Source organism: Piliocolobus tephrosceles, chromosome 1 (genome assembly GCF_002776525.5).
Source record: "Piliocolobus tephrosceles isolate RC106 chromosome 1, ASM277652v3, whole genome shotgun sequence".
In the NCBI taxonomy this organism is placed as follows: domain Eukaryota; kingdom Metazoa; phylum Chordata; class Mammalia; order Primates; family Cercopithecidae; genus Piliocolobus; species Piliocolobus tephrosceles.
The window spans coordinates 152,407,034-152,426,474 of NC_045434.1; the positions used below are offsets into that span (position 1 = coordinate 152,407,034).

The 19,441-nt window shown below is 34.8% G+C and overlaps 1 protein-coding gene across 5 annotated transcripts in view; it reads right to left on the reverse strand.

Annotated features, from left to right (window-relative positions):
* Positions 1-19,441, reverse strand: part of LRRC7 (leucine rich repeat containing 7) — a 544,610-nt gene that overhangs the window by 349,478 nt on the left and 175,691 nt on the right. For all 5 annotated transcript variants that reach the window (XM_031935208.1, XM_026454139.2, XM_031935212.1 and 2 more), the window contains one exon: positions 59-261. In XM_031935208.1, the coding sequence (XP_031791068.1) occupies positions 59-261 (203 nt within the window). The remainder of the gene's footprint in view (positions 1-58; positions 262-19,441) is intronic.

Sequence of the window (19,441 nt, forward strand, 5' to 3'; positions counted from 1 at the left end):
TCTTTGAAAGTTATGAAATACTCATTTACATTGTATATTTTAGGTTGTCAAAAGTTACCTTGGGTAGTTCTTCAATTTGATTGGCATCTAGGTAAAGCTCCTCTAATGTTCGTTCGAAGTTAAAGACCTCCTTTGGCACCTGCTGAAGACTGCAGTGGGAGTAATCTAAAACTGAGATGATTTCTTCTTCACCTCGGAAACATCGGCACGGCACCAGACGGCCGATGATTTTCCGTTTGGTGGTCATCTCCAGGCACTGCACTAGAGAAATGCAGAAACAAAACAAAACAGCTTATCCACTGCCCTTGGAAGGCATTCTTGTAATATTTAAAGCTTAGAAATTTAATTTTGGTATATGATCTAGAATACTTTAAAGTAGGACACACATGTGCATTTTATCATTAAATCCTTAAACAGTCCTGCGAGGTATGAAATAGGTTTTATTCTCATCTAGCAAATTCGAAAATGGCTCAAAAAGTATAAGAAATTTCCCATCATCACACAGTTTTGGAATGGCAGAATCGAATTAGAATACAATCCTGTCTCAGTTCAATGCTACTATCATGCTTACCTCCTCACTTGAAACATGGAACTATATATATTTTCTATTTTTACACAAATTACAGTGTAGAACAGAAACTTCCAGAATTTCTTGGAAAAAACATTTCTCCCATTTCTGTAAAAGTATTCATGTTTCAGTCCCAAAGTTTTTGAGGTACTCTTTTTAGCCCACAAATTTCATCAGTGAATGGATATTTACTGAATAACAGCTGTTTTAGGCACTGCTCTAGTGGAGATAGTGATGCATTGAACAGAGACCCTGTTTTCATGGCGTTTTTATTCTGTTGAAACTACAGATTATAATTGGATTGGTTATTCCCTTCCAAATGGGGATCTATCTTTATGAACCTTGTAATATGGAATAAAACAACTTGTAATTATGGTAGAAATTACTGTGACACTGCTGACACATCTTATTCCTCTAGGTTAAACTGACCAAATGCCATGAAATCTTGCAAAGACTTGTATCATGGAACCTTCCGCATTTTATTCAATCTACTGTTTTTCATGTGATTTTTCTCCTAGACAGTAAGGCCTCTTCAGGGCAGTGATTATTTTGTTCATTCTTGTATTTATCTTGGTACTTGATATATAGTATGTATTCAACAATAATTGTAGAATAAACAAATGAAAGCATGAATGAATAAATGAATATATTTGGTACTCTCCTCCTAATCGCCACCAGCTACTGATAATTGCTTGAAAAACTTATTTTAACGAAAAGGTCACTATCTTGGTGAATGTCTTCCCAGGAAAGATGAGTAGCATCTTCCTCTGAGTTCCCAGACCACTAATCATATTGTTTTCCGAATTATTTGTGCTGTTTCCCCATGTATCAGGCAAGTTCTCTGAGGAGATCTTGTTTCAATTATCCTTAAAATTACAGTACACAGTACAGTTTGCCAGCTACAGAATTAAAATTTAATAAACATGAATTTGAAACTCGCATTTAACTTGCTAATGTATTTTTACTTAGTAACACAAATTTATTGCTTACACAGAAATTAGTAACATTTATAAAAACAATGTAGCATTTTGTTTTTAAAATTGCTCATGTTAAGTCAAATTTGGAAACAATCATTATCTAGCAAATTAATGCAGGAAGAGAAAACCAAATACTGCATGTTCTCACTTATAAGTGGAAGCTAAACACTGTGCAAACATGGCCACTAAGAAGGGAACAATAGACACTGGGGCCTACTTGAGGGTAGAGGGTGGAAGGAGGGTGAGGATTCAAAAAACTACCTGTTGGGTACTATGCTCATTATCTGGGTGATGAAATCATCTGTATATCAAAATTTCGCGACATACAGTTTACCCATGTAACCAAAGTTGCACATGTGCCCCATGAACCTAAATAAAAGGTAGAAGAAAAAAATATTTGGAGGCAATCAAGTAGAATATGCTTTAAGAGGTGTTAGATGTTCAGACTAAAATCCTTTTTCATTCTTCAACTTCTGAAATTAATAAAAGGATGTTCTAGGGACAGGTTCATGAATAAATACTTATATATGATTGTTTGCACATGGTAATCTGTAGAAGGCTGAATAAAAACATTTAAAAAGACGACCTTTCTTCTCCATTACTTTCTATCTTTCAAACTCCTGTTCTTTTCATTTCTGGGAACCAGAATTGCAAGATTTTGTAACTATTGCTTTACGTAACCTTACTTGAAATTCTTGATTGCAGGATTGATGCTTTTCATGTCATTACCTGGCATCTAGCACATAGTAGGCACCCAGTAAATGCACCCTCATAAGTGTCTAACATATTATATATAATAGGTACTTAGTAAATGTTTGTTGTGATTATTGTGGTTGTAAAGGGAATTGGTGATAGCATAGACTATGGTAGTGGCAGCAAGGATAAAGAGAAGTGATGGATTGGGAAGATATTTAAGAAGCTGAATCTAAAAGTTGATGACAGATTAAATGAGAGGTGGAAGACAGGCTGTGAGAGAGGGGAGGGTCTTGAAAGATTTCCAGGTTTTTTATTTGGGTAACTAGTAGTCACTTTAACCCACCCCCAATGATGCAGTAGAGCTGACCCAAGGCACACACCCATTTGCTTCTGTATCCACAGAGGAGTAATAAATCAGTTGTTCATGCTTCTTGTTACCCAATGTCTCTCACTCACCGTGGCTGTTTCTTGATGTCTGTGTTGCTGTCATTGCACATCTTAAATTATGAACCAAGAGGAAAAACAGAATATCCAGGCCTGAACCTAAACCATTTGGCAAGTTCCACTGTCTACAGGCTGAACTACTTCCCTGACCCAGCTTCTCCTCTCTCCTCTGCTGCATGTGAATTCTTCAATTGTGTCTATACCGTGATAAACATCTTTACTGAGGCCCAGTCTCTCTTCACTGAATGCTCTTCACTCCCATCCTCATAGACCCAACTAAAACTTGGTTCTCCCCTAAGGTCATTAGTTACCTTATAGCCTTTAAAAGTAGAGCAAGCTGATTTTCTCACATCACATGCTGATTAGCCAATTTCTGGGTTGGAAGGTGGGATTACTGTACCCGTTGCACTCTAAAAACTATGACTCTTCTCTCATCTTGTAAAATCTCTGTTCGTTTGATGGTCTCATGCTCTATTAATTAGACAGTATTAAGTAGAAAGTATTAATATCTTTCTACTTGTCCTCATACCTTTCGTTTACCAATCTCTTGTACATTCCCATTCTTTCATTGATGACTCTGGTATCTAGTTTATTGACTTTCAATCACAATTCCTTCTATTCCTGATGTATGCTCTGCACACGTAATAACTTTCAACTTTTTAGAGGTTTTCTTCCCCCTGAATTTCTAAACAATCTGATTGTAGTGCTACTCCTTGACTCCCCTTAACCCCCACTCTGTAGTAACCTTTTAGGAATAAAATATCTTTTTGATTTAGTCTGGAGTGGTTGCTTTTCCAGCTATCATCCTAGAATTTCTCTTCACTATCATCCTGTGAATTTTTCATTTCTTTCCTGTGTTATATTTCCAATTTTCTTGATCCCATGTCATTTTCTTTCCTGATTTATTCCTTTGGTTTTGTGGAACATAATGTCTGTTCACTTGCTGAAAAAGGATTTATGGTAGGTATAGTTTTTGAGGACCTGCATGTCAGAAGTACCTTTTCTTTATAAATAAAAAAGTTTTTATTTATTATATTTTCTAGTTTCCATTCTTATTCAAAATCCTATTTCACACCCACATTCTTCTCCACCAGAAAATTTTAGAATTCTGTTTTTCCTCACTCTTGAAAATTCATGACAAAGTGCTTTGATGTGTTTTTAAAATCTATCTATCATACAAGGTACTTGATGAGTCCTTTCACGCTAGAAGTAGTTATCCTGCATTCTGTTAAATTTTTGTTATTATTTAATTGATAAGTTCTTCATTTTTTTTAAAAAAAAATCATTTTTCTGTGATTTCTATTAACTGGATGGAGGACCTATCTCTTGGACTTATCCTATAATTCAAGTATTTTTTTCTTTTGAAATTTCCATGTTTTTTTCTTTTTCGTCTATTTTCTGTGAGATTTTCACAACTTTATCTCCTAAATCCAGGTCCTGACTTACCCTTTATCTAACAGCATATTTTTACTTACAAGAGTTGTATGTTGTTTCCTGAATGATCTTTTTTCATAGTATCCTATTTGTGTCTCAAGGTGCCATATCATTTTTGTTTTCTCAGAAGATATTAACTACAGACTTTCTTTTTTCCCTTGTTCCCTGTGTTATTTGAGTTCTACTTTCTGCTTGTTTCTTTTGATCTTTATCTTTCATGGGAAAGGTTGTCCACAAATATCTGTTGATTCCACACTGTCCTCCTGTACTGAAGCGTGAAACCCTCAAAAACTAATTGGAAGTTTTGCAGGCTTGATAGGTTTTACTTCAGGGTAATCTGGCAGTAAGCCAAAAGATATTCCAGAAAAATATTCTGGAGAATATTCTGGTCTTCTGCCCGGAGTGTAGCCATGTTACTATGTATATAAAGACTTTCAGTCAGTTTTCCTATTTTCTTTTTCTTTTTTTTTTTTTTTTTTTCTGTTGCCCAGGCTGGGGTGCAGTGGCGCGATATTGGCTCACTGCAAGCTCCGCCTCCCGGGTTCACGCCATTCTCCTGCCTCAGCCTTCCCAGTACTGGGACTACAGGCGCCCGCCACCGCGCCCGGCTAATTTTTTGTATTTTTAGTAGAGACAGGGTTTCACTGTGGTCTCGATCTCCTGACCTTGTGATCCGCCCGCCTCGGCCTCCCAAAGTGCTGGGATTACAGGCGTGAGCCACCGCGCCCGGCCAGTTTTCCTATTTTCAATACTAAGTCTCTTCAATTTCTTGCCTGGTACCCAGTATTTCCAAGATTCTAAGAAGGTCTGTGGTATATAATCAATTTTCATATCCCTTTGTGGGTACTTTATTACAATGTTGCCAATAATGTGCTTTGTAATTTGTACTATATATATATACATACACACACACACACATATATGCAATGTAGATACACATTGCATTTATATAAATATATATGACATCCTCTTTCTTGTATTCTAAAAATTTCTGAAGCTCCTTATCTGCTGATGTCTCCTTTTATATTTTCTCTATCCTTGCTATATATATATACACACACACACACACTTTTGCACATATATAATATAGATATATTTGCAAGGATAGAGAATATATATATGTGCGTGTGTGTATATATATATTCCTTTTAGTTTTGTGGAGTCTTCATTATATGAATAGATACATTAGGAAAGAGAGAGATTAATTTCAATGTTAGTGGAGTCTTTGTTATAAGAATAGATATACTAGGAAAGCAAGAGGTTAATTTCAATGTTTAAAGGAAGTTTTGATCTTAGTTCCTTTTATCCTTTTAATCCTTCCTTAGTTGACATATTAGCAAGTAGTTCTGGGCACAGAACTAAATCTTCCTTTTAAAAACCCTCTTCCTTTGGCTCCCCTGACATCAACTCTTCTGACACTTATCCTTCCACTTTGGTTCTTCCCTTTCAATTTTTCCAGGTGTCACTTTCTCTACCCAGACACTGAGAGATACCATGTTAGAATTTGTCCTCTAGCCTGTCACCCTTCTAATTGTACCCCCTTTTTCTTTACAATATCACTCAGCTTTCCCAACTCTCACTTCATTTATCATAAGTTAAATGGTAAGGGGATGACTGCACATTTTTTTAAATGTTTAACGCAGATTTACTTTCCTTGTCATTTCTACTTTATGTTTCATGGGCATCTAACAATTTACAAAGATGCACATTTCTCAGAAGTTGTATGTCACACACACATAATTGGCATGGTGCTCTTGAGAGGTCTGTAGCACATTACCATTGTCAGGAGCTTGGACTCTGGGGCAAACTGCCTGGCTCTGTGACCCAGGGCACCTTATTTTACCTCTATCAGTTTCCTCATCTGTAAAATACTAGAATACATACAAAACACTGAAAACTGTATCTTCAAGTTGTAAGCATTTACTTAGTGTTAGCAATTACTGTTCTACCCAAACCTCCTCCTCCAGTATTACCAATCTCAGCAAATAGCAGTACCACTGACCTTGTTTCTCAAGACAGAAACCTTGGCATCAGTTTTGATTCCTCCAATTCTCTCACTTTCCACATTTAACAGTCACCATATCCTAAACATTAAATACCCTAAACGTTTCCTGAACCAGCCTGTTTTTATTCATGTCAACTGCCTATTGACCTAGTTGAAACCATTATCATCTCTTGCATCTATTCCTGTGTTTCTCTTTCTTTTTGTTCTCACTCCACAGTGTAGCTAGATGACCTTTTGAAAACACAAATATGATTGTCACTCTTTTGCTGCAGATACTTCAATGACTCCTCTCTGTCCTCAAGACAAAGTCCAAAATTTTTCCTATGACCTATCAAGTATGATATGGTCTCATTGTCTGACTCTTGCCTTCCAGATTCACACCCAGCCCCGCTGCACAACCTGGCCAGGTACCACTCTTCTCATTGCTTTCTGTGCTCTTTACACTTATGGCTTCCTTTGTATTTTTAAGACTATATAACCTCTCCTATACGAGAGCCTTCAGATCTATGGCTGCCTCTGCATAAGGCACAAAGGTACATTTACCTTGCTTTAAAAAAATTAAATTAAAAAGGGAGAATGGCTTCTTTCTGTTCATCAAGGTAGGTTATGATTCTTGGGACTATATTACCATATGCTGTAATTCACTTTGATCGTATTTTAATTACTCACTCAATATCAATCTTTACTAGATTGAAAGTTTTATGAGGATAGAGAGCATGCCTAGATTGTTCAAAAATATGTATTTCTGGTAACTTGCCAAGTCTATGATTTAAAGTAGATACATTAAAATATTACCTGTATAAGCAAATGAATATGGGTGTAAAAGACGACTAATTACTTTTATTTGTGCAATACTTGCAAAAATTCAAACCAATTTATAATCTATCACCTTGTCGTTTTCATGAGAAATAGATCATATATTATTTTCCACATTTTGATGATAAACTAATTTAGGTTTAGTGGGTCTGTGATGTGCATAGGGTCACACATAGAATAATTAGTAGACCTAGGCTTGGATCTCACTATCTTTGCCCTAAAGCCAATGATTTTCCTGTTAGCAGACTCTGCATTACCTTGATAGCAATATTTATAGATCAGCATATAAGAATTTACAGACATGAATTTACCAGAGGTAGTGCTAACACACACACACACACACACACACGACAATGATTTATGTAAAGAATACTTTATAGGTACAAAACAGAATGAGGAAGTAGCAGGAAAGGAAACAATTTGCTTATCCAGATCTTTTAACGTCAAAAGGATGAGCATACCATATGGTAGAATGGAGAAAGTGTTTCAGAAACTGAGTTGAGCATAATACACAAGAACTCACAAATATGTTACATCTATAATATATGGAATTACATATCTGCATTTTCCTGAAACATGGCCACTGTCCAGTATACATTAGAGACACATTGCTTTATACCCAGTATTTGGACTTGAGTCAGTAACAATCCGGTTTCCTCTGTTACCACATGTCTGCACACAGCCAGAAGAGGAATTCTTAGATTCTCAGTTTTTCAAAGGCATTAAAAAAGGCAAGAAGAAAACAGGTATTCATCTCTTTCTGTTAAGGCCCTTCTAGTAAATTTCTTAAAATCAAAGATAAGGACATCCTTTTCTGGTTTATCCACAATGCTGCATGGATTCCCTTCTCTCTTGAATGATATTGTTTTCAATTTAAATTGAATATCTAATGGGGATTTTTCTTTTTCTACAACTGCAGTGTGCAGTCAATAGCTTCCTTTTCAATACTCTCCCACAGAGTCAAATGCATTTGAACAGCAGTGCTTGCTAGCATGGCCTAACCTAGGTGAATAACAGAGAGACTCATCTTGCTACCTTCTTGAAATCCTTCCCTATTGACAATTTAAACCAAAGATAATTTCAACCACTTGAGAAGTATGCCTGTAGCAGATAGAAATAACAACAATATATGTATTAAGAACATTCAACTTTCAATACTTATGCATTCTCTAGAATTTTAGATCAATGGTCATTTATGTTATCCTTGCCTAATATTCCGTACCTGGAAAGAGAAAGAGACAAAGGAAAGTTCAATCTTTCCAAGATTTCTTGTGACAAATATCCTGGCTGTCCTCTTTAGTTGGCACAGTCTTACATTTTTCAAATGACAAATGTATCTGATTTATTCACTGAGAAACCTTTTTCCTCATTAAGTGTGCCACAGGGATATGGAAATCTGCCAGCCTCGCTCCATGTCCTACTTCAAGAACATCTTTAAAATCATTACCTACCCTCAAGTACATCTCTGAAACCCCTTTATCAAGAGAATATACATGGTGATTCTGGTACTCCAAAATGGGGCATCTGAGGCTTATTTGATATTTTGACTCTTGAAATGATCACATTTGGAAACTACTCATATTTCATGGGTTTGTTTTCATCTTATCACAATATCTGAAAGTCTATAATCCTTGTACATGGTTTGATTTGCTATCAATACAGGGAAACCAGTTTTTCTTCACCAAGATCAGTGGAATGTTCTTGGGACAAATCTCCTTATGGTCTTTAATGCTGATGTATCATATCAGCAATTAAAACATGAAATCAAGAAGAAAAGCATAGTGACTGTTATCAAGAAGGAGCTTATTACATATTTCTACATTCTACTTAAGGCAAATTAGTTCCTTTAAGAAGAGCCATGCTTCTGTTCTTTCTCTACATGGTCTTCCCAGGAATTTTCATCGCCTGACTTCAAAGAGCTTCTTTCTATGAATGATTCTTACTATAGACCATCATCCCTGATTTTGCCTCTGCTTAATGAGATGCCAAATTTAAATAAAACTCCACTTGTCAAAAGCAGAACTTGGACATATTTACTAAGCTCCTACTCCTCCTTACTAGACGTTGTGCTTTCCTTCATAATTTCTTGTTTTGTTTACTTATACTTTAACTATCTTAATTCTGTACTTTGCAGTCCCCTTTTGCTTTTCCTTCTTTCCTTTTTTCCTTCTATATTAAATATTTTGTCTTTCTTTTCCTTTCTTTACCATTCTGTCAATCTAATTCAGACCCTTGCCATCTTCTATTAGTAATGCCAATGAAAATACTGTACAAAAGTACACTATTTCTAGACATTTAATAAATACTTATTAATTGTCTACTATATGTTAGGTACTGGTTTATATGTTGAATAATACCAGTGAGTTAAAAAGCTATGGTGCCTGCTTTATTGAATTTATTGGATAGTAAGAGAGATGAACATCAAATAAAAAGTTATTTAAATAAATCCATAATTGCATATTATAATTGCTATAAAAGCAAATATTAGAGTTTTATCCTTTTTACATATTGACACATACATTTAAGATATTAATTAATCTCTTAAAATGCACATCCATTCCCCAGTTTAAAAGCTTCACTGAGTCTACATTTTCAACAATAGTGTTTCCCAGACCATGCTCCTGGGTTACATCTTCCTCTTAGACATAAGCTGAGAGGAGATCATAATCCCATATACATTAGCATATTAAGGACTCATGGAAATTGCTATGGTTTGACTGTGTCTCCTTCAAAATTAATGCTAAAACTTAATCCCCATGCGGTAGTATCAAGAGGTAGGGTCTTCTGAGAAGGGACTAAGTCATGAAGACCCCGCCCTCGTGAATGCATTAATGCCTTACAAAAGGGCTAAAGGAAACCATTTTAGGCTCTGTTGCTCTTCTGTTCCTTTGCCATGTGAAGACACAGCAACAGTTCCATCCAGTGGATGCAGCAATAAGACATCATCTTGGAAGGGGAGACTGGGCCCTCAGCAGACTATGAACTTGCTGGCACCTTGATCTTGGACTCCGAATCTCCAGAACTGTGAGAAATACATTTCCACTGCTTATAAATTACTCAGTATTGTGTTATAGCAGCACAAATGAACTAAGGCAGAGGTCTTGTGATAAATTTAAAAACTGCATTTATCTTTGTTCAAACCAGTGTTTTCTAGACATCTTTTTAATTAAAAATTTAATGATGCATATGGTTGTACATATTTACGGGGTACATGCAATATTGTAACACAAGTGTACAATGTGTAACAATCAAATCAGAGTAATTGGGATATGTATAACCTCAAACATTTATCAATTCTTTATGTGAGTAACATTCTGAATCTTCTAAATATTTTGAAATATACAATACATTCTTGCTAAATAAGAGTTTCCCTGCTGTGCTACTGAACACTAGAACTTGCTCCTTCGCTCTAACTGTATTTTTTTACCCATTAACCAACCTTTCCTCATTAGTATTCTGAATTACCCGTTCTATGAAAGGCTGCTCTACAAGATTCTTTAGCTTGACATTCAAGTTCTCTTTAACCTAACTTTTCAGTTATTTATTATTATTATTATTATTTTTTGAGACAGAGTCTTGCTCTGTCACCAGGCTGGAGTGCAGTGGCATGATCTCAGCTCACCTCCCAGGTTCAAGCTCAACCTCTACCTCCCAAGTTCAAGTGACTCCCCTGCCTCAACCCCCCGAGTAGGTGGAACTACAGGTACATGCCACCACGCCCCACTAATTTTTGTATTTTAATAGAGAAGGGGTTTCGCTATGTTGGCCAAGATGGTCTTGATCTCCTGACCTCATGATCTGCCCACCTCGGCCTCCCAAAGTGCTGGGATTACAGGCATGAACTTTTCCGTTTTTCTACCTTCTACTTCCATGAAGACACTTTCCCTATTCTATGCTCTAGCTTACACTACTCCCAAAACTGAATATCTTTCATCCATTTTCTTCATCTATGTCAACCCTACCAATCTATGGTAAAACTGATATTTTAAAAAATAATGTTGAATGATTTTTGTTTGTAATTATAATTTGTAAATCTTAAAACATCACAGTAGATGATGTTACAGAAACCTGTGGATTGGAACTTTTTGGTTGATAGAATATTCTGTTTCACTCTTTAATTTATTTAGGTCATTGTCTTCTAGTCATAGTGTGCATTGTTAAACAAAATCCACAGAATTTGAGTTTGGAGCACTTATTGAAGCTTAAATTTGTCTTCTTTTTAAAATCTTCTGTTCCACACTTGTACATAACACTGCTTTCCTGGTCTGTCTTCTACTCTTCACCATTGTTATAGTCATTGTAACACTAAAGAACATCAACTTGTGGATTATAGGATCAAGCTAGAAGCAATTCCTTGAGAGAAGGTTTGTACTAAGTAGTGGCATGTACAAACTCACTCAAAATCTGTCCTCATCATATCACCTGGATGAAAAACTACACCATAGTACTTTTGTTTTTCTCTTTCTACACATTCTCTCTTGAAACTTCTGTCTACTAACTTATTCAAATATGCAAATACACATGTAAGGACAGTTGAAAGAAAATTACCACATCAGGTTAAAATTAGCCAAAGTTCAGAGACAAGTTCTAAGTCAGTCATAAACTATTCCGCCTATGTTTCTTAAAGAATTTGGCTTCCAGGCAAGTTGTAAACCTGACCCAAGAGCCACATGAAGAAACACATTTCCAAACATTAGGATACTCTCAAAGATCTCACTTTCATAAGGTCATAACCTAAAGTGATTAGTTTCTGGAATAATATCTGAAGGCCTGACCCAGAATGAAAGAATAAAAAGACACAGAATAAAAGAGTGGAGCAGAAGTAGTCAGATAGAGGCTATTTTATTCACAGACTCTCAAGTTTGGAAGGACCCTCAGTCTAATCACTTACCTGATTCTTGAATATATTACTCAGATGATGTTCTTACACCTTAAGATCTCCTGAGAAATTTTCATACTGTAGTACAAGATTTATGTTCTTAATGATAAGTCAGTTATCAAGACAAAGATCAATGATTTGGCATGGTCTACTAAGCAGCCAGAGTATAATACTTTTCAATGTGTTTTAATCAAATACTTTATTTAATAAAACTTTGGTTATACTGATGGTCAAAATTTATTTTGTTAAAATTTCCACTTTATGTGAAGCATTTTACTCCATACCCTCTTCTAGAGATTTGAGTAGGAGCTTTAGTAAGCACTAGTAGGAAATCATTTTCTATGTAGTTGTCTCATCCCAGAGACTCCTTGCCTTTAGTGATAAGACACAGTGTTAATTTGGTGCCCTTCACAACACCTGATAAGAGACCCATCTTTTCTGTCTGATAGAAACAATGTAGAGAAAGCATTTTAAAATGATATTTCATGTTGTTTTATACTCATTCTTCAATCATAATTATAGATAACTTCTGATGTCTTCTAAGTTTATTAGTACTTTAATTAATGCTGGTGATGGTTGTACTTGTGCCTTCGGGATACTCAGAACAAATGCTACAATTTTGAGACTCAACTAAATAACCAGGGTTTTGTTGTGATAACCTTTTAATAAACTAAGTTGCTTTGGGTATAAATTTAGGCAGTTACTTTAAAATTAGAAAGATTTTTATGAGATTCATGAAATATACAAGCCTGCTTAATGTCACCCTCAGGCTGAAAGAAGAGTTAAAATAAAAGAATTAATTTAAGAATCCTTCTGCAAGGAAGTTAAAGGCATGTGTGAATGCATTCACAGATTTACCAATTGTTAAATGAAAGGTTCATGAATGCTTGAAATGGAAGAATCAGAAGCTCATTTAAAAACGGAATGATTTTGTCACCATTTTGAATTTTTTTTATTGTTAGTCTATGATATGGGATCAAAGTACAATTTCAAAAAACAGTTTACAATATCCTGAATCTTTAAATACTTACCCTGATTCATGTTGTAATAAGTGCCATAAATGAAATTTATTCATTTCTTCCTGAAATCAAGTGTAATTGTTACTGAATTAAATTATTTAGAAGATGATGAAAGGCAACAAGAGTTAAATGAATTAAGAGAATAGAATGAAAAAGCATGCTCAGATAATGGGGTCCTGTCAGTGGACAGAATTTCATCAAAAGAAACCACAGTGCTACCAGCGTAATTGTTTCTAAAATTCCACTCTGAATATGTATACAATTCTTCACTGGCTCTCTGCTACCTTCACTATCAATCACATACTGCTGAGCTGGACTTACAAGCCTCTGGCATGACATCGTTCTCCTCTGGGACCACACCCATACAGGCACCTTACGTCCCATGCCTTTGCACATTCGTATTTTCCTATTTCTTCTCCTGAACTGTCTTGTCTGCCTGCTCATCTTTCCTGAATTACTTTCCTTATCATTTTGAACTAAACTCAAGGATTAACTTCATAGAAAAATTTCCCTCCAATCCCTGTTATAGGTTGAGTGGTGTTCCTCCCAACATTCATTTGTTGAGTCCTAACCCTCAGTACCTCAGAATGTGACCTTATGTGAAAAGGAGTTGTTGCAGATATAATTAGTTAAGATGAAGTCATACTGGAGTATGCTCCAATGTGATTGATGTCCTTCTAAAAAGAAGGCCTTGTGAAAAGACAGAGGTCCACAGAAGGAAGGTGATGGGAATAGGCACAAGGAGAAGATGGCTATCTATAAGCCGAGGGAAGAGTCCCAGAACCATACTTTTCTCACAGCCCTCAAAAGGAGCCAACAGTGATTCACCTTGATTTGGGGCTTCTAGGCTCCAGAACTGTGAGATAATGAATTTCTGTTGTTTAAGCCATCCAGTTTGTGATATTTGTTATGGCAGCTCTAGAAAATTAATGTGACACCTGTCTTCAGCTTCTTCTCTGACATCTATAGAACCTGGGGCCCAACTCTGGCATAGACTTATTGCCACTGTTTTCTTGTCAATCTCTAGAGGTAGCATGAGCTGTTTATTAGACCACAGAGTGTTTTTTATTTGTACTCCTAATAGATGGCAGACATTGCATGGCAAACATACAATACATTCTCGATAAAATTCTGTTTTGTACAGATAAATGAATAAATAAATAAAGCAAATGTATAAATTTTGTTTGGAATTAGATTCACCAATCTGTTGGCGAGGATTTAAAACTATATTTTCAGATACAGGTAAAAAAATGTTCAACAAGATTACAAAATTAGATACGCTAAAAAACATGTATGATTCCACAGAGAGAACAAAACCAATAAGGTGGCCACTCATTTTCAGAAATAAACATCCAGAAGAAGAAATAACTCCCAGTGTTTCTGAGCCATGCACACAGTCATTATAATAAACTACTGGGGCCAAAAAACTTGAGCCAAAGGATCAAGTAAAGGTTTCAAAAATGGCTTGAAAAATTGATATGATGGACATCCTATGAAAATGAATGGGTATATCTCATTCAGAGGAAGCAGAATGAGATATAGTGGAAAAGAGAGAGCACTTTATGTTAATATGGATGTCCTAAATTCATCATGGATGCAAATTGAAGAGCTTTTGAGAGAGGATAAAAATAGAAGTTATTATTACCCTAGAAAATACGCTATTAGCCACTAGATCATGTGAAATAAATGTGGGTGATACTTTACTAATAAATATTAGCACACTGGCACAGAGACAAAAATAAGAGTATTGAGAGAACTATTTAGATATTTTGGACACATAATTCTACTCAATCAAAATTCTGTTATTTAAATTACTATTTATTTTCTTCAGAATATAACAATTATATATGTTTATTAAGAATTTTAAAATTATAGAAAAGTATAACAAAATAAAATTCACAATATTACAATAATCTGGAAATAAAGCACTATTAATGCAGTAGAGTATTTCCTGTCCTTCATTTAAGGTTGCACTACTAATAAATACATACACAAACACACACACACACCAACACACAAATATATTATTAAGAATTAATACATTGTTTTGTGTCATGCTTTTTAATTTAGCATTATACTGTGAATATTTTTCAATATCATTAAATATTCCTTGAAACATATTTTTTGAAGACTGAAATGTTCTGTTGTGATATGTCTACTGATTTATTTGACCAATCTTTTTCCTGTACTAGGAAATGATATTATTATTTTTCTAAATTATAATTAATACCTTAACAAACAACCTAAAATATAAACTTGTGTACATTCACTAGGTTGCAAGGATTTGAACACTTTTCCTTATTAAGCATTGCAAAATTGCTCAATTATTTTTATCAATGGATACTCCCCAGAGTATTATATATGAATGTCAATTTTCTTGCACCAGTGCCAACAGATGTTAGGTTTATTTTCAATCTTTGTCAGTTTAGTGAAGGAAAGTGTAATTTCAAGTGTTTGAAGTCTATATTTTTATTTGTTATGCCTTTGATTTATGCTTATAATATTAGTTTGTGGATTTAACTCACGGGACTACAAATAGGAAACTATTTTTTCACCATTCACTGCCTTTAAACATCATTTCTGAGAATTCCCTTCTCATCTCTTGAACAGGATCATCTGCCAATGCCATAGCTTTGCAATTTTAGTTATAGGAACTGTCTCATTTTGATAATTAGGCTAATTCTCAGGTACGGTTCCAGCACAGTGTATAAATTATCCAGATATTTTTGGAAGTTTACTGCTGTCCATGGTTTTTGAGCAGGTGGATCCATTATAAGAGAACCATGTACATAATTAAATAAAGGGTACATCTTTACATGTTGAAGACTAATGGAATTTACAGCATTTTACTATATTATCTTTTATTTGTGTGTTTTTAGGGAAGTGTATTTATAATAGTATGATAAATGGGAAAAAATATTTATTTTTGTTTTCCATTAGTGACAATGGAAAACAAAATCTCTTCAAATGGAAATGTCTCTTGGTAATGGTAGCACTTTTGTTGAGTGGGCATGAAATTTTGCACTAAGTCTTAGATCAAGAAGATTTATACTTTTACTGACATAGAATGCCACAGAGCAAATAATTCCTTAGCAATTTAAATTCAATGTTTCACATTCTTTCTTGAACCCATTTAGAACTCAATCCACCTCTAGCAATTATAGTGAGATTAACATATGAATGCATTCAGGACAAATCCTTTTTTTATTTCACATTTTCCAGATACATGGAGAACAAAACAAGGTACAGAAATGAACATTGATGGAGACAAAATGCGCCTGATTTCTCATTAAGTAGTGACAACTATTTTCCTAGACTGTCTCTGAACCAAGAGCCAAATCTAACCTGAAGCAGAAAAGTAACATAATTTCATCATTTACCTGCACCACCTACTCAGTCTTTAAGGATAGTAGAAAAGCAATCATTAAATGAGTTTATACACATAAATGAATTTATATATATTGTTTATATATATGAGTTTATATATATTGTTTATATATGAGTTTATATATATTGTACTTGCGTGTGTATATACGTGTGTATTGCAGTTGAGAGCATATGGTATTGAAGCAGGGGAAAAGATAGGCACTTGGAAATAAGCAAATATATTAGAGAATGTATAGTAGTTATTTAACCTTCTTAGGTTAAGCATTTTACTTATATTTTAAAAACATATTTTCCCCAACCATAGTAAAGGAAACATATTTAGTATAATAAATATTTTTTTCTGCTTGCCTCTGAGTTATCATGAGTATTGATGGGCTGTTTGGTAAAAATTACAATAGCCAGAATTGGGTAGAGGACAGTAAATAGTTATAGGGAATCTTAGCATTTTAAAGAAACTTTCCACTTTTAAAAAGAAGTATAATGAATACGTACAATCATACAATCTCAATATCAGAGTATCAGACAAAAGGTTTTTTTTTCCTGTTACAAGTTTATATTTCAAGTAAGTCTCATAAAACTGTTTTCCTCAGTAAGTTTTTCCCTCTGTACAGACTCTTAGCAACTGTTGTTTTCACTGTCCTTGAAACTTATAACAATGTTTAACATATGTTGTCACTATTTTTTTCCCCAAAACTGACCTTAAGGTACTTCTACCTTCCAGCTAATGAATCAATTTTCCATCTCCTACACTAAACCTTTGGAAGCATCATCCACTCTATATTTTCTATCATTTCCCACTTTCAATGTCACAAATAAGTCTGATTTTTAAATGCGGCTCCTCCTTTTTTAACAATGCTGGAATGTTGGACGTTGTCTTCTTCTCTTGCTTTGACATGTTAAATCGCTTTCTACTTGGTTTCCTCATGGCCTAACCTATATATATGGTCAACTTCTTTCTGCCCAACACACATCCATGATGCCTTTGTATTCTTTTCCTCTGCTAGAATAATCTTCACTCTTGGAGAAATCAATCATCATCTTTAAGACAGTTCAAATGTCACTCCTTCTGCATTTCTTTCCCAACTTCCTCAGGGTGTAAGTTACTCTCTTCTTTTGCTCTTGGAGCACTTTCTAACATTTATTGTGGTAAGCTGTCAAGCTGTATCTGAGGATTTATCTTGACCCTAACCCGCTCATTCCTGACTAAGGCAATTCTAAAATTCTTTGCTTTGAAAATAGCCATTCCTAGCCAACTGATAATTCTAATTTATTTTTAAAGTTTTATCAGAAAGAAAAGTCCAAGCATATTCATACGTTACTAGACATTACATATGAGTGTCTTCTAAATGACAAATCATCTTTCTAATAAAATATCTGCTGTGGTGACACTAATGTTCTAAATAATAAAGTGGTAGGTTATAATAAACATGACCAGACACCAATTCTGCTTCCTTTAACAATATAATATCTTGTTATTCTTAGTAAATCTATGGCTCAGAAATACTTTTCTGTTCTGCGTACAAAAGGAATATATAACATTAAAAAATTCTTTGTTATTTATACATTACAATTATGCTTTATAAACAATAAGGTCAGGTTTAATAGAGCTAAAGACACTAATATAATTATATTTTCAGTCACAAAGATTTAAAATAACTAAGGTGTATGGTATATCTCTGTGAAATAATAGTTACCTTATTTTTCTGCTTTAATCTCAGAATGGTTGATCATGCTACTGCAAAATTTAGTAAACATTATTAAACAAATGTCTCACATCCCAAATTATTCAAAGCTGGTTGCTGAGATATCTCACAGTATTTAGACACGAGTGTGTGTATGCACACACGATCAGACACACACATACACACATATAAATATCTTCTAATGAACATCTAATCTAAAGATGCTAAATACACCCAACATAAAATATATGATTACATAAAATTATTTTACTCCTAAAAATGTGTGCCACTGAAATTATTGGTTTGGAAATATTTTCACTGAATGTTCTATGTTACTTAGTTATATATAACTTGTGTAAGGCAGGATGATTTTAACTATATTAAGACGTCAAGAAACTCTCATTCTAACCCTAATTCTGATGTAAACCAATAAGTGTCCTAAATTATTTGATATTTAGTTTTTCAATGTAAAATAACAATTTTTGACTGGGATTGCTCATATCTTCTCCAGAAATAATACTTACAATCCCAATTATTTCATGTACTCACTGTATTTTATTTAATTTATAACCTTAAGGATTTTAGGCTGTTTTTCTTCTGAGTTTTTATGTCACATAACTCACATAAAAACACACCTACACACGTATAGTTTTAGATTTCTGTTCTTGCTCTTTTAAAATTATGTTGCAGTCTCCATTCACTGTGTAAATCTCAGTGCCACTTTCTGAATAATTTATGTGGGCTTACACACACGATGGAAGTTCACTTTGAAATGTGGTGAGGCTTCTAAGTGGGAGAAAGGTCTGATCAGATTTGCATTTGTATCTTGCTGCTCTGTGGAGAATAGTTTGAAGAAGGTTGGGAAACTAATCAGGAGGCTCCTGAAGAAGCTGTGGCTAGAAAGGAGGTACAGAAGAAAGGAGTGAACACAGTAAAAAAATCTAGTGAATAAATGACTAAATTAGAGTCGTAATCAGCAAGAATCAGCTCAGTGACTGGCTAGTCATGTTTGGTAAGTCTTCTTTAGCCTGTCCCTATTGTGAATACTTTTGGAGGCTAGTAGGATTTGGTTATTAATTCTTCCCTCTCTTCCTCATGCCTGTCTCTGCTCTCTCTTTCTACACTAATCACTGTCAAATTTCTGCTTCTCATCACTGGTTCTCATCTACACTGCATTTGGTGGTCTGGCCTCTACCTCCACTTCTAGTCTCTAGTATCTCTCTTTTGTCCATGATTCTTTTCTTTTATTTTCTTCTTCTTTTCCTGCTCTTACTCTCTCACATCTTAGACTACATGTCACCTCCTGGATTATAGAGTTGCCAGATTTAGTGAAGAAACAAAAGCAATCAAACAAACAACAAAAAACCCAGGATACCCAGTTATATGTACATTTCAGATAAACAATGGATAGGCCGGGCGCGGTGGCTCAAGCCTGTAATCCCAGCACTTGGGGAGGCTGAGACGGGTGGATCACGAGGTCAGGAGATAGAGACCATCCTGGCTAACACGGTGAAACCCCGTCTCTACTAAAAAA